The sequence below is a fragment of the Protopterus annectens genome, chromosome 10.part0 (assembly GCF_019279795.1).
Source record: "Protopterus annectens isolate FY-2018-M chromosome 10.part0, PAN1.0, whole genome shotgun sequence".
Classification (NCBI taxonomy): domain Eukaryota; kingdom Metazoa; phylum Chordata; order Ceratodontiformes; family Protopteridae; genus Protopterus; species Protopterus annectens.
This window is the reverse complement of record NC_056744.1, coordinates 338,576,369-338,592,904: the sequence shown is the minus strand read 5'-3', so window position 1 is coordinate 338,592,904 and position 16,536 is coordinate 338,576,369. Positions and strand designations below refer to the sequence as shown.

Here is a 16,536-nt window from a genome sequence, read left to right as displayed (position 1 = left end):
AACATTCTGCTGTCCAGTCTCTGCCAGGTGTTTCTCCTGAGTTTGTTACAAACTTAGAGGCTTGCCTGGCTGGGCTGTCAGATTTCTCTGCCACAACCATGTTGGAGGCCAGTGAGGATCTGACTGGCAGCACATTCGAAGAGGCTTTGCAGGCATCCATCTCGGACGTTCATGGGGAACCATAGTTGATTTTTCTGAGGGGCCTAAGGGAGTTCCTCCATTTTTAGTTGGAGAAGAAGTTCATACCGTGGTTCTCGACAGTCGTCCTGGGTCTGAGCCTTCTCAGTTTTTGGGAGGAGGTGCTCCCTTAAAGAAGAAACAAAAACATAAATGTTTCTTCTGCTCCTAGGGTGCACAAAGGGAGTGGCAAGCCTTTACTCAGGGACTGTTTACTGCTTTAATGTCCTTAAAGCCTCCTCAAGGGGTTTTGGTTCCTGCTCCTCCTTGGTCCTCTACTCCCCTTAAAAGACCTAGAGAACAAGATTCTTCTGAGGTTGAGTTTGATTCAGATGATGAATCCCTGACTTATTGTACTCAAATTCCTTCTCCTTTGAGACTGTGTGTCAGAGGAGGAGGAATCTATTAGTCCTGATGTTCATTTTGAGGCAGTTTCCTTTGGGCACTAAGATGATGGATTTTTTTAGGTAGGATTTTGCTCAGGTCTGTGATAGCCATAAGAGGTACAATGAGTTGCTGCAGTTGGAATCTCCTAACCATTCAGCTATTCGGGTCTGTATTACATAATCGAAGAGACACTTTTTCGAATATGTAATCATCGACCCCTAAACACCGAAATGCAAAAACCGCAATTTTTTTCCTAGGGAAAAAATTCAGTTGCCCATTCCTGGAGTTTACCATTTACCCCAACGTAGAGCGATCTCTGAGTTGGTATATTTAGTTAGGGGGGGTGTGGGGGGCACAGCCCCCCACTTAAATTACATTTGAAGTGTTTGTCTTGTTTCTGTGGCCCCGCAAATTTTTTCCCTAGGAAAATTTTGCGGTTTTGGCCGTTCGCGGTTTAAGCATTTTGGTGTTTAGGGGTCGATGATTACATATTTGAAGAAGTGTCTCTTCAGTTATGTAATGTAGACCCAGCTATTCCTGCTGTTTGGATGCTTTGCTGGATGCTTTTTCCAATGCCTGTCATGCGCCTGATTCTCTGCTCCCTGCTGCCAAGAAACCTGACAGGTTTTATTGGATACCTGAGGATTAACTTCTGTTTTTCCTTGATAGAGACTTCCTCTCAAGTTGTTCCTCATTCTGTTAAATGTAGTTATGATGCGACAGATGCCTCTTCTAGGGCTGTTGTTTTTGGCTCAGTGATGAGTTTGCATTCTTGGCTTAGGCTTCAACCTCTACCTGATGATATTAAGGTGAAGTTGATGGATATCCCCTCTGCATTCTACGCCTTTGTTTGGAGAAGCTGCTGCTGGTTTAAGTCCCTTCAGGATAAGGGTAGGACTTTACAGGAACATAGACGTATGTTTGTTTCTCTTGTGCCTAAATTTGAGAAACTACCCCACTAAGCCTGCCTTTGTTCATAGACAATACCACCCTTTTACTAAAGATAAGAAGAGTGGCAAACAGGCTGCTCCTGCTAAGGTTCCTCAGTTTTCGGGGACTCTGAACCCTTCCTTTACAGACAATCCAGGTGCTTTATAACCATCTGTCCCTTCACAGCCACATTTCTCTTTGCCTTTCTCTTCCTATTTGGCTTCAGATCACTCAGGATTCTTGGGTTCTGTGAATCATTCGCCAAGGATACTTCAGGATGTGGAAATCCCGTCCTTTTATGGGCATTCCTCAGCCTCCTCTGGAACAACTTCCCTTTTTCCCCAGAGGTTCTTCTAAATCTCTCGACTCAGGGTACCATTCATAAGGTGCCTAGAGTTCTACTCAAGACTGTTTCTAGTGCCCAGGAAAGAGGCCACTTGGAGATGTATTCTAGACCTCTCTCATCTAAACAGTTTTCTAAAAGTAGATCAAAAAACTGAAAATCTCTCCAACTAATAAAACAGCCGGTGCACAAACTCAGTATAAACCAAACAGGAACACCAGCCGTACCACAGCAACAAAATGTATTGAAAATAGTAAGTGCTTTCAAGGAATCAAACCCCTTCATCAGACTACATAGGAAAAAACAATACAAGGCTTAAATAATACCATTAATTAAGAGCAGTCAGCATTTATAAATACAGTGACCTCTATATGTGCATGATGATGGCTAAAATAAAAATAATTTACTAGCGCAGATCAACTATAGTGAGTATAATACAGAATAAATGTATACGTTTCACATATAAATAGCAATCATAAAGAATAGAACATTTTTAATAAAAAATCATTTAAAAGTAGCAACTTAATGTTTCAATGGCCTAGTCTTTAAAAAAGGTTTCAGGCACACATTATTATTCAATCCAGGGGATTTATCAGCACTAAATAGCATAATCCATCTCTGGTCAGCAGCTTCTGTGTAATTTACCAGATCACCTCCTCTATTATTACTAAATAAAATCTCTAAGACCAAGAATTTAAATATAAGACTAGATCCTTCTTTCATATTGTGCCTAGCCAGAGCACTGCTCTCTACCATTTCTAATGTCTCGGTAGTGTTCTAATATTCTATCTTTATTCTGAACCAATGGGGCATAGATAATGTGAGAGAGGTGTTGAGTAATGCAGGTATCATGTCTAACCAAAATTGTTTTATTTGTACCCTACGGGATATTATTTTGAATAATAACATCTTCACGTTTGGTGGTGAATACTACATTCAAAAGGGTGGTGTAGCTGTGGGCACAGCCTGCGCCAATAGCTACACCAACCTTTCTTTGGTATATTGGGAACGTTCCTTTGTTCTTTTTAATGAGCTGTACAGTAAATTCATAGTTTGGTATACAAATGATATTTTTTTTGTTGTGGCAGGGTACTGAACCCGAGTTGAATGCATTTATTCGATACCTAAATGAGACCACTGACTTTCTTAGATTCACATTCAAGTACTTTGTTCATGAAATCGAATTCTTGGATGTGAAGGTCAGTAAAGACCGGTTAAATATTGTTAAGACTAGTTTATATAGAAAGTATGTTAGAAAGAATAATTGTTTGCACAACACAAGTATGCATCCAAACCATACAAAAAGTAATGTAATTAAAGGGCAGGTGTTAGAGTAATGCGGCTCTATAATGATGATGAACAGTTGCATGCAGCACTCCAGAAGTTGAAATCTGAATTTTTAGAGAGAGGTTATGACAGCCGAGTGTTTGATAGCCATATAGATGAAGCATGGAAGGCTAGTGGTGATCGTTGTAAACCCTACTTCAGAGCTAGATCTGTCTTGTGCCCCACCAATAATACAGAAGTTAGTAGTATAAGAACATACAAAGATGGGAGTAGTAACAAATTAAGGATGCCACTGACCTTTGCCAGCGATATTAGTACAGTCTGTGATGTTATTTATAGGAATTGGGGTATTCTTTCCATGGTTGATGGATTAAAGGATGTAATTGGTGATAGACCGAACTTTACATTTTGAAATAATAGAACTTTAAAAAGCTATTTATGCTACAAGTCTGATGCACCCAATAATTCGAGTAGGTTTGACAGGACAGGCACTTATGCCTGCAGAGGTTGCACAGCTTGCATACACATTCACACAGGTAGTTGTTTTATACATTCACATACGTGTTTTAGCTTTAATAGTACCCATTGTGCAGACTGTAAGACATCCAATGTTTATTTAGCATATTGTGTGATATGTTTCTCATTTTATATTGGTAAAACCAACAGACATCTTAAAGATAGAATATTAGAACACTACCGAGACATTAGAAATGGTAGAGAGCAGTGCTCTGGCTAGGCACAATATGAAAGAAGGATCTAGTCTTATATTTAAATTCTTGGTCTTAGAGATTTTATTTAGTAATAAGAGAGGAGGTGATCTGGTAAATTACACAGAAGCTGCTGACCAGAGATGGATTATGCTATTTAGTGCTGATAAACCCCCCAGATTGAATAATAATGTGTCCCTCAAACCTTTTTTAAAGAATAGGCCATTGAAACATTAAGTTGCTATTTTTAAAAGATTTTTTATTAAAAATTTTCTATTTATGATTGCTGTTTATATGTGAAACTTATATATTTATTCTGTATTATACTCACTATAGTTGATCTGCGCTAGTAAATTATTTTGATTTTAGCCATCATCATGCACATATAGAGGTCACTGTATTTTTAAATGCTGACTTCTCTTAATTAATGGTATTATTTAAGCCTTGTATTGTTTTTTCCTATGTAGTCTGATGAAGGGGTTGGATCCTTGAAAGCGCTTACTATTTTCAATAGATTTTGTTGCTGTGGTACGGCTGGTGTTCCTGTTTGTTTAGTTTTCTAAAAGTGCCTTCCTTTTAGATGTTGTCCTTCAGATTCTGTTTCCTGTATTGCTCCCTCAGGCCTATATAGCATCTCTGAATCTCAAGGATGGTTATATCTATATTCCAATCCGTCCTGTTTTCAGGAAGTTTTTGTATTTCTCTGTTGCTTCCTGGCATTTTCAGTTCTCTGTTTTGCGGTTTGGCCTTTCTACTGCCCCAAGGGTCTTCACCAAATGCCTTGCTCCTGTGATTGCTTTCTGCAGGCTTCAAGGGATCCAAATATTTCCTTACTTAGATGACCTGTTGATTCAGTCGTCCTCTCCAGAGATCCTTTTGCAAAATCTTCATTTTTCTGTTTACCTTCTTCATAGTCTGGGTTTCACTATAAATTTCAAAAAGTCTTCTCAAACTGCTTCTCAGGATCATGTTTTTTCTGGGTTGCAGGATTCACATGGCCAATACTGGCTTCCCTGCCCCCTCCAAAGGCCTTAACTCTCATTTCTTTCTTTCACATTCTTCTTCCTCTGGCTTCCATTACTGCCAGAGAGTTTCTGAGAACTCTGGGTTTCATGGCATCTACAATTTTGATGCTCCCTCTAGCTAAACTTCACATGAGAAAGTTTCAGTGGTTTATCTTCTAGACTTTGTACTTCCTCTTCTTCCTTGTCTCAGACAGGAATTTTACTGGTAGATTTAGCAGTTGTCTCTGAATCCAGGGATTCCTTTTCATCCCCCTCAGGAATTGTTTACACATGCTTCAGGCATGGGATGGGAGGTGACATTTGGCTCCATAAACGTTCCAGCAGGTATGGATACCTCATCAGTAGAAGAAGCACACCAGTGTCAGAAATGAGGGCCTCTCAAGATATTCACAGACAATACCACAGTGATGTGGTATGTAAACAGACAGGAGGGAACAAAATCTTACCTTCTTTGCCAGCTGGCACTTCTGGTATGGGATCTTGCTGTCGAGTATCAAGTGACTCTTCAGGCAGTTTATATCCCTTTTGGTCAGAACATTGTGGCAGACACTCTGAGCAGGTCCTTAACTGAGTCCCATGAGTGGATGCTTCACAGGGATGTGTTTCTGGATGTTATCCACCAGTGGGATACTCCTCAAGTGGATCTTTTTGCTTCCCTTCTGAACAGACAGCTTCCTCTGTTTTGTCCCAGAGTCCCAGGTCCTCTGGTGTTGAAGGTAGATACGCTCTCGTTTTCTTGGAAGGGGATGTTTCTTTATGCATTCCCTCCCTTTCCTCTCATACCGAAAGTCCTGTTCAAGATTCAACAGGATGCCCCCAAAATCTTGTTGGTGACTCCATTTTGGCTGCAACAGCACTGGTTCCCTCCTCTTCTGATTTAGCAATGAGCAATCATCACAAGTTACCTCACAGGTCAGATGTACTGTTACAAGACAAGGGATCTCTTATCCATCCTCACCTGTACATGCTTCAACTGACACTGTGGGCGATAGGATTTTGATTCCTTATAGACACCTTTTTTTCTGAGGATGTGCTGCAAGTCCAGGAGGAGGCCGGGAAACCTACTACTAGGAAATCCTACTATCTAAATGGAAGAGGTTTTCTGTTTGGTGTGTCTCTCTCTCTCTCTCTCTCTCTCGTAACCTGGACCCCAGTTACTGTGGATGTTCCTTTGGTTCTCTCTTATTTGTGTGAGTTCCTCAATGCTGGTTTGGCCTATTCTTCTATGAAGACCCAGTTATCAGCTATATCTGCGTTGTCTGTCTCTTTCTCCTCATTTAGCTGCTAGATTTGAGGTGAAACAGTTTTTTAAAGAAGTCCTTAATATTAGATCTCCCAGGAAGCTTGTTCGTCCTCCCTGGGATTTTAATTTTGTTTTGGAGAAATTGACTCTAGCTCCTTTTGAGCCTGCTACTTTAGCTTCCTTCCAACATTGTTCCTGAAAGAGAGACTGTTCTTTTGTTAGCTCTTACTTCTGCCAGATGGATGCCCTGAGTTACAGGCCCTTATGGGTTGTCCTCCTCTTTTGATCTTTCATGAGGATGTTGCATCCTTGTGCACTAACCCCTCTTTTATGCCTAAGGTAGTTAATGAGCTACCACGTAATCAGTCTGTTCATTTACCTACTTTTTCTCCTCTCCGCAAACTGACAGTGAGAGGGTGCTGCATACTTCGGACGTGCATAGGCAACTAAGGATTTATTTGGATAAGACTGTAGCTATTAGAAAATCTGATCAGTTATTTGTTTCTTTTCATCCTAGATCTTTGGGACTTGCTGTATCCAAGCAAGCTATTTCTTCTAAGATTTCTAAGGCTGTTTCTTTTTGTTACACTTTTCATGGCAAGAGCCTTCCCTCTTCAGTCAAGGCTCATTCTACAAGAGCTGTGGCTTCTTTTGGTGCTTTTTTCAAGGGCTTGGATAGTAATTCTGTTCTTGAAGCAGATACCTGGACTTTTGTGCGTACCTTTACCAAGCACTACAAGTTGGATGATATCACTATAGCTAGAGCTGGTTTTGCTAGTGCCATTCTTCATGGCTTTTTAGGGGACTCTTCTGCTCCTTTCCCCCTCCCTAATTTTTTCTTGAGCTTTGGCACACTCCCATATGTTAAGGGGTCTATATTAGAAGCACGAAAACCCTAAACTGCGAACGCTCACATGAGCGAAAATGCCAGTGATCAAAGTTGCTATTGAGGGTGGTTGCGCCCCCCCCCACACCCCCCCCCGCTAACTATATATTCTAACTCCGAGGTCGCACTACAGTGAGGAAAGGGCAAATATCCCACTCCTCACTGTAACACGACCCTGCAATCCCACTTTATTCCTGGCATTTTCGCTCATGTGAGCGTTCGCAGTTTAGGGTTTTCATTCTACTAATATAGACCCATGTAAAGAGTATTGCAGCAGTGAATGTAAGGACATAGTACAGATGCGAAAAATCTTACAATAATGATAGATATCCTTGCCTTCACTGCTGCAGTATTCGCCCCCCCCCCAGTCCTTTGCCTTTCTGGATGTACAGATTACCTCTTGAGTTCCTTAGACTGGTGTTTTACTGGGACAGTCAGTTCTGACTATGGTAGGCCTGAGTACCACCTTTATGCCCTATGCTACTCAAGTAGCGTTTGGGTGACATTAGACTTACCTTTAAAGCAACAGGAGTCTTTGGTAGCCTGGCCAGACATCTGGCTTTCACGGCAGGGAATCCCATATGTTAAGAATACTGCAGCAGTGAAGCCAAGGATATCTACCGTTATGTAAGATTTTACACACCTGTACTTTCAACTGAGTAAGTCACATTTAGAGAGCATAGGTTCATAGGTGATTACTAGGCTAATGACCCCAGAGGGCCTTTTAAAGCTTAGGCATGCTTTCCAATAACCAAACCCTTTACCTTGTGTCTTTGGTAGGTAGGCCATGGATTGTTGAACAAGGTGTGAACTGAGAGTCATATTGGTGTTAGATATGCCAGCAGTAGGGATGTATTGTATATTAAATGACTGAACCTGGATCTGTGTAGCACAATGACAGTAATCTTGATTGTTTTTTTCTGTCTTTAGGTTGTATGGAGGCATGAACTATCGCCGACTAGGAGGTGGGGTAGGAGTCATCAAAATGACACATTGTGAATCCCACATATGGTAACCCAAGGATGAAGTACTTTTCACCCAGAAATGACTTATGCTTTTGCTGCTACTGTTGTTGAGAAGCTCTACCTTTGTTCCATAGACTTTAGAGTAAGATTTGGAGTTTAGGTGATAAATGAACTTTTCAATAACAAAGAGATACTCACAGTCATCAGAAGGCATGTTTGCTGTGAGCGCACTCAGACTGAAGGTAAAATTTTTCTGTGCAATATTTAAAGACAAAGACTTGAGGGCTCCTGAGCGGCTCGTATACGATGTGTTGAGATGTTTACTCTCTGCCAGTGCCTCTCTCTGCCTTGGAATTTAATGTGGAGCATTAAGGAAAGTGTTGCGCACTTTGAAGGTGCCAACATTAAGGGGACTAACTGCTTTTGAGCAAAAGAGAAGTACAGCATATTCCTTGGCAACATTTCCTGCATCACTTTTTTTAAATGCTCAGACAATGATGGACTTTAAGCTCTCCTTTTTTGGTGCGGTCTCCTTGTGGTTGTGTCAGAAGATCAGATCAGCAAATCTGGAGAATGACACTGCATAAACAATCTCACTTTAAGGTGGTGTTGGCGTGTATTTGCATAAACAGAGCAGTCCTACCTTCATGTGCAGTGACGAAAGAGAAACCAGAGTGAGGTGCTAACATTGAGTGGGGAAGAGGGGGTAGTGGACTTTTAAACTGATTTTGATGAAAATCCCATGAACATGAGAAAAAGTATTACTGCACTTAAAATGTTTTTTGACAAACTCAAATGTGATTTTGTTGTGAATTGGCAGACATCATACCAGATGCCAGAAGTTTTTTTTTATCCCATTTTATATTTTTATGGAATCATTTCTCCCTTCTTGTTTCTTCATTTGCAGTTTGCTACATGACATAGCTGGAGTTTCATTCACTGAAATAGTCACTGGTTCTCATCTGGTGTCTAAAACTAGTTTACCCCATCTTGTGATCTTACTGTTATTGCATCCACCATTTTAGCTACTTAATTCACAGGAGAAAGTGGCACTTTGTTCTGTGTCGTGTTTGTGTCCCTCTGCTTACTGCCTGTCTCCCTCCAAGCCCAATGAGACAGATTGCCATAAGTTATACTACATATACAAATCCTTTACCAAATGTCACGTCATTTTCTTTTTGTAGTAGGAATGGAAGGGCTGACATTGCAGTGTATGTGGGACAGCAGAGTAATCTATCCTAATTTTTATGGTAAGGATAAATAATGCCAGACAAAGGTAATTAGCAAGTTATATAGTTCCACTTTTGAACTTTTCAGTTCTGCATCTTTCGTGTTGACATTTTATTGCATATTCTGAGTAAACCCTTTTGTGACTCATTTAAGAAAGACTGTGCATTGCTGCTAGACCAGGTTGCCAGTATTCCTAATTAGTGGATGGTTTTCCTGAAGATGATTAGTGATTTCCTCTTACCTTGCTGTCAGTCTTGAACAGTTGTGCATGATGTGATGTCTATTCCTGGATGCACTCCCCTTTCCTGCATCATGTGCCTGCTTCCCTAGACTTCTCAATGGAGAAAGTTCTTCTGTTTTGTCTTCATTTGATCATCTTGAAGCAGCTTTTCGGCTCAGGCTGTTCTGGTTTAGGCAGTCAGTATTTGCAGTGCATTTCCAAACCATTCTGAGCTGTGCAGTTATTTGCTATTTCTGTTCTGGTTGTACTTGGAGCATTTTGTACTACAGAAGTGCATTGAATGCACAGAGCTCATCGGAGGAGTGTCCAGGTTTACTGAATGTTTCTCCACAGACAATCTTGCAAACGTGTTTTCCTGAAGACCTATATATTGTCAGATGTTTATTTGTGGGTATTACCTTACTGCTCACCTGAAAGGAATCTGCTGCATGGTTCTGCTCATGGTTGGTGCTGGATCCTGTGCACTTTGATTATATCTGGCTGTAATTGCTTCTCGGTTCTCATTGTGTAAACCAAATAAGCACACATTTTGTTAATTATGTTGAAATGTGTAAGCCACAGTTTGCTATAGCAGCAGTCCCATACAGAAGGCAGTTACAGCTTTCTTACCAGGTAAACCAAGCAGTTGCAAGTGGATTGTTCCATTTCTGTAGTTCACCTGTCTGTTATAGTGGGGTGAAGAATTCTGTTATCTATATCAGATAGCAGTTTTTTTAGACCTCAAGATGTTTTAAGCATTTTAAACAGCATCCTGCAATCTGTTAGCAAGATACCGTCTAGTGAATTTTCCTTGCCTCATTGTGTCAACGAGCCATAATATCATGGAAGTTTCATCAGATAAAATGTCCAGAATAAGAAGAAATAGAGCAATGATGAAAATGCCGAGAGCATTCCACACCTTTCCGTTGTAGAGAAGTAATAGACCCCCCCCCCCCAGTTCAGATTGCTGTCCCTGCTGAAAGTTAACAGACTGATTGTCTTGTTGTCTTTCACATGTGTCTCGTTTTTACAACTTAGAACTGGATCTTGCAGTTGCTGGGTTCTGTTTCCAGAGTTCAGTTTTCTTGCTGTGTGTTATCAGTGACCCCGGTAGGGTTTTTGATGCCTTTTGTACTTGAGGTATACAGTGGGCCAAGGTCATGCTTCAGATGTCCTGGGCTGCCTCATTTCTTCACAATGGCATTGAGTGTTGGATTGGATAAGAGGGATGGCAGCCCATTTCTGGCAAGTACCCTGTACGTATAGGTGGAACTTCTGTATGTTCATGGCCAGCTAAAGTAAAGCTTTTTTAACGTACAGGTTACTTCTCCTTCTTGTCTTTCCAGACTACATACGATCAACATTCCAGCTCATGTCATTAAGAGCCTCCTCTGTTTTCAGTTACTACCATTGTGTTCCTTCCTGAAGTAGGGCCTTTTCAGTTCTGATCAGCAGTTAATGTATTTAACTACCCTTAGATTACAGTGGTCTTTTTGCCAGGAGAGAGGAGCACATCAGTCCTTCCGTAATAAAATGCCTCACTCAGTTTCAGCGTAGCTAAGAAGGTCATAAAGCATTCCAGCAATCTGGTCAAGCCAAAGAAGGTGATTGTGTGATTATAACTATACTTCTTTCCACTTCCCAGCTGAACTGTACCTGGTTACCATATTGTTTGCTCTGGGCAAAGGTTATCTCCAGTTGGTGATATACAAGGTGTTTCTGGCAATGCTGCAGCATTCAGCTCACTAACAAATGTGTCACTTTCATTAAGGACTGAGGTGTCAATGGTCAAAAGTACATATTCGTAAGGGAACTTTTTATAACTGAAGATATTTGAATGGTCACTGCTGCAATAGCTTTAACTGTCTGGGTTATATACTGCCAAGGATATAACGTCTTGCTTGCAAAGTACTAGGGCACCCCACCCTCCATGCACTCAAAGTATCATGCTTTGGAAGCTGTCTGGCTGTTATATCCTTGATAGGATATAACCCATGTAGCTAAGCCACTGCAGCAGTGATTAATATGATGAACATCCTTATTGGTAGTCATCTAAAACTGCTGTTGTTGAGCACTGTGTTAATGCTGTTGTGGCATCGTCATCATTGTTCAGGTAGATGAGCATCTTTTGCTGACAGCAGCTGCATGGCCGCTGTGTTGATTAGCTCATTTCCTGATCTACAGAATGTGTGAGTGTTGTATAAAGAAAAGGTGGACAGCACAGCAGCTTTCTGGAATCATACGTGTGGTGTAGTAGGTAGCGGGAGGAATTGCTCGACTGAAAATGACTTGTCTTTCAGCTGAAACATCACAGTTAACTGCCTGGTTTTGTTTGAACAAACATGGGAGGAAGTCATATTTCTCTATTTCACTAAGCATTTTACACAAGTACCACTGAGTTTTCAAATGGTCTGTATCATTTGTACGATTCTTCAGCTGCTGTGCCTTCCAGGGATCTACTTTAGTAGAAGGAATGAGCACACAACCGAAATTTAAAATGCCAAGACAATGACATCAAAAGGTTACTAGACCAAGAGTGCAGAAGATTGGAACATAGAATATCAAACCAGATGTGTATTCTAAACAGAGATCGCAGTACAGTCCGGATAGGGAAACCTACCATTTTCGTCACTATAGTGCAGTCTCGGAGTTGGTATATATAATTTCCAGGGTTTGTGGTGGGGGGGCACAGGAGGGCTTGTCCCCCTGCAAAAATGCAAAAGAAATTAGTTATACCTGTAAATGATATATACCAACTCCGAGATCGCACAACAGTGAGGAAAAGGGTAGATTTCCCAATCCTGACTGTACAGCAATCTTCGATTAGAATATATACCTGCTTAGATCTTCTGCATTCCTATCTCCTGCATTCTCGCTCTTGTAACCTTTTGATGTTATCTCGGCATTTTAAATTTCAGTTGTGTTAATTCAGTCTACTAAAGTAGGTCCCCTTCCAGACATCATGTCTTTTCCATTTGGATTGGGCTGCCTCATTTCCCCCGCACTAGGGAGGCACCCATTGTGGTACAAGAGCAAAGGACAAGCAGTGTGGCAGCTTTAAAGGTTGCGCTTGTGCTCTCCCTGGCATCCTAGCAGCGTAGCCATAATGGTGAAACCCCACCCATAGGTAGAGGAAGACATGCATTCTTTTAATAACAAAGGCCTGCACCACCTTTTCTGTGACAAGTGCTTGCTTTCCCACAGCCACACTGAAGTGCACCACCACCGCTTCCTCCAAAGGATCATGGCAGCATGCAGCTGGCTGCACTGCACCGACTCCCGAGAATGGACACACCTATCCTTGTGGCAGCTGTTATCTGGTGCACGCCTGCATCTTTTTGCAGGGTGTGAGCAGCATGTTGATTCTGTCACTTAAATGGCAGGCAGGTAAACAGAATGATGTGTAAATGACTGCTGTAGTGACAGCTGATTTCTGATAGACCTGTCTGTCCGTCTTTATTCAGCTAGGTGATTCTGAGGAGGATAGTTCTTCAGTGGCTTTCTGTTTTGAGACTTAGTTAACTGTCCTTAGTTTACAGTCTAATTATTCAGAGATATATGTAGCCTGGTAGTTCTCCATTAGTCTAACATACAAGCAGCACACTGGCACACAGATGTGGTTTTGTTCTTGTCCTCCAGAGCCCAGACTGGGCTTAAAATAGTAAAACCTCGCCACTTCAGAAGGATGGCCATTCTCTGTACTGGTATTGCAGTATCATTTACCAAGTTATGTGACTTCTCAGAACAGATGTTTTACTCTTCCTGGTGTACTCTGCAGGGTAGATAAAGGTCCCCTGAGCAAAGATGAGCAAAGAATAAACAAGGAAAGGGTTGAGCTGAGAGTCTTGTATGACTGGAGAATACCTAGAAGTGCAAACAATCTCAAATTTAGGCAGTGTGCGAATTTTGAACCAGGATCATTCTCTTGCTTTGCCCGCAAACTTTGGCAACAGCTGCCTCTGTGTTTTGATCCTCTAAAGAGCTTGAGAAGCTTCAGATGTAGGACTTGTAACCCTTCATCTGGTTTCTGAGCAAGAATTGCAAGCAACTTGGAAAATTTCTCCCATATTCTGACAGTAAAAAAGTTATGTTTTATATTTTAGGTAGACAAATCCTCCTCACCCGTGTGTGCTGTAAGAAACCCAGTTCTGTTTTCTGCCATTTCACACGTGGTCTTATGTTTTGCCATTTAATTTTTTATGTGCTGCATCATTCTTTAAGGTACTTATGGCTGTCAGCCGTGGGTTACCATTCCAGACCTCGTATGTCTGTGGTTCTTACAGAAAAGGTGGATGCTCTCCCTTTAAAAATGTTTTACTTGGTGTCTATGCTGACAGAAGTATTCAGTACCACTGCTGATCCTTTCAGAATTGAAGGGCAAATGTTTGTTTCATTGACCGGCACAAATTCTCATTCTTATGAACATCTTTACTTTCATCGTCCTTACTAAGCTAGTGAAGAGAGTTTAACTTCTGTTCCGTCCTACTTGCAGCTCCTACCAGGTGAACAAGAAAGTTTCTCCATATTTTAGTCAATTATTGTAAATGATTTATTTTTACATCAAGCAGTTGTGATAGTGTCCTAGATGTTGCCCATATTTTTAACACATTCTTGTTTCTTCACAGTGCCAGTCAGATCGTCAGCCAGCCAGTTGGAGCTTTCCATCTCATCTGACCGATGGTTTGGCTTACCCCCCAGGGCAGGGGCTGCTCCCAGATGGCAGATGACCAAGAGTGTGACACCTAATTGTGTCTGGACTGGTAAATCTCACTGGGTGGCTGTGACAGTGACCTAATCATCACAGAGCCTAAGGCTTTTGCTTACACTGCCTCTCATTCCTGATCTGCAGCCTGGACGAGTAGGACTGCTACCGTACCAGTCAGTGATGCACGTACACATCCATACACGTGTCCTGTGCGACTGCAGTACATGATCATGCTGCTTGGTGCGTGCCTGTCCCCAGAGCTTCATACTGTTGTTACAGCACCCTGCCCCCACTAGGTGTCAGCATTGCAACAGACCAGACTGCCTTCCACCTTCAGGATGGGGGGATCTGATATTACTTATTCAATCCCAGTGTAACTAGATTTCCAACACCCTAGCTGCTCCTTAAACCAAGACTCTCATATTAGTAGGCAGGACGTAATCCTGGACAGCACTGATCTGGCAGTGTTTCTCATATTTTATATCAAGTCACTTTAAACAGTTCATTAATGTCACAGAAGAGAGATTAACTTTCTGAGTTATTGATACAGGTTGCTGAGACAGCAGATAATCATGTGTTAAAGCATTACTGCCCAACTGCTGCTTAAAAGCGATATGGTGCTGCTGTAACTATTTGAGCTGGCTTAAAAAAAGGGTTATCATTTTATAGCCTATATGTTTCAAGTTTCTTCTACCTGAACAAGGCAATGTGTGTGGTTCCAGTATACCTGTAGGCAAACTTGCTATTCAGAGTAACTTCAAGTAGTTTTAAAGTCAGTCATGTGGGAATAAGATGGAGTATTCCAGCAAAGCTTAGTAGAAGGCATCTGGCTTGAATAAGTCTATCCACTTTTAGGTACAGTTTTAAAACAAGTTATTCTGTTTTTCTGCTGTCACCACCTTCCTACAGTGTTCTTCAAAAACAGGTTTCAATTCAACCCTTTGTTTGGGAAACTGCTTGTATTTGAATGGTGTGATAGTGTAGACTGTCCTTATTTCATTTTGGTTATGTAGTTCAGATGCAGAAATTGGTGGCGATGCCTTCAGATCCCACTAAGTTTTCAGTCAATTCCAAGGGCATCTTAGAAATAACGTAGTTTACTGAAAACAGTGTATGGGTTAATCTGTTCCTTCATGACTATAGAATTGACACCCATATTGGCATCTCCACATCTTTTCAAGTTCTTTCCTGCCTGAGCACTAATATATTAACAACAGAGCAACAAATCACATTTTCCTGGTCAAGAAGTTGTGCTTTCAGATGCAAGATCTGTCCTGTAGGGGTTCCATTCTAAGGTAATAAGTCAGTATTATTTGTATTAAAAGTCCATAAGTCAAACCGACAGTATGCTGCACACTGTTTGGAAGGCATGTCCATTAAGTACAGGACCACTCAAACAACACTAACTTGGTTACATTTCAAAGATCTTCAGATTAGAGGCTTGGATGACGAGTTTTATTTTGAAACCAGTGAGTGTAATAAAATTCAAATATATACAAACATTTTGATAGTATGTGTGAAAATTCCATTAAAAGGGTGATCGTCTTTCTAGGTAATACCAGCAGTGTTGCAGGTAATAGCAGCAGTGCAGATTTACTCATCAGTTTTGAAATACAAACCGTGAAACTAGTATGAGATTTTTCAGTGTGGATTGAATGTTTCTTTTGAATGTCTATATTAAATATATCACCATTACTTGAAGTCTAGAATGTTTACACGTGCTAAGCAAGCATTATTGCCCTTTAAATTCCATAATGAGGGGAACAAAATAGCTGTGTCCTGCCTTATCTGGATCTGCATAATGAAATAGTTTGAAATTGTAGCCTTAAAATCTTGGTTGTTTAGTCTGAGTGAAAGTGAGCTTTTCTTGGAGTTTATGGTCGTCCCTAAGTTTGGGGAGGGAGGGTTGCACCAGGGCATAAACAGGAGCACTTGTGCAGAAAGAACAACTTCATCTTTCTTCACTGCATTTTTATTATAAATAAACTTTGATTTGTTTTCCATGGTTTCCATATCTTGGTGTTTGCATGGCTGAAATTGTTTTGCCTTTTTTCTTTTTTTTGAAAAGGTCCTTTTTGATGAGCATGGATAGGTTTGGTATTAACATATGTTTTCATACACCTTTAGTAATGCAGTAATGTAAAACTTGTGTAATTTTTTTCCTTGGTGTTTAAGTAAAAGGCTGCTACATTTTCAGTGCTGCCATAGCATAATGCTCATGAAAGGTATTCTGTTGAAGGATACCTTTGTATTCAGAGAGGAAGCATTTTTCCATGTATATTTAGTCACTAATTTTCCAGGTGAGTGGGCTGATCCGAAGAACATACTCTTTTTGTTTACCGAGTATGATCCAGAACAACAGACTTTTTATAGTTGCAGTCCAGGCCATGAACATGACACAGCAAAGTACAAGGCATGGTAAAGTACAAAG

The 16,536-nt window shown here is 40.9% G+C and overlaps 1 protein-coding gene across 3 annotated transcripts in view; it reads left to right on the top strand.

The window, feature by feature from the left end:
• The window catches only part of KLHL20 (kelch like family member 20), a 1,442,445-nt gene extending 1,426,339 nt beyond the window's left edge, over nucleotides 1-16,106 (top strand). For all 3 annotated transcript variants that reach the window (XM_044085231.1, XM_044085232.1, XM_044085230.1), the window contains one exon: nucleotides 7,916-16,106. In XM_044085231.1, coding sequence (XP_043941166.1) covers nucleotides 7,916-8,000 — 85 coding nt within the window. In that variant the 3' untranslated portion in view covers nucleotides 8,001-16,106. The remainder of the gene's footprint in view (nucleotides 1-7,915) is intronic.
• The last annotated feature ends 430 nt before the right edge of the window (nucleotides 16,107-16,536 follow it).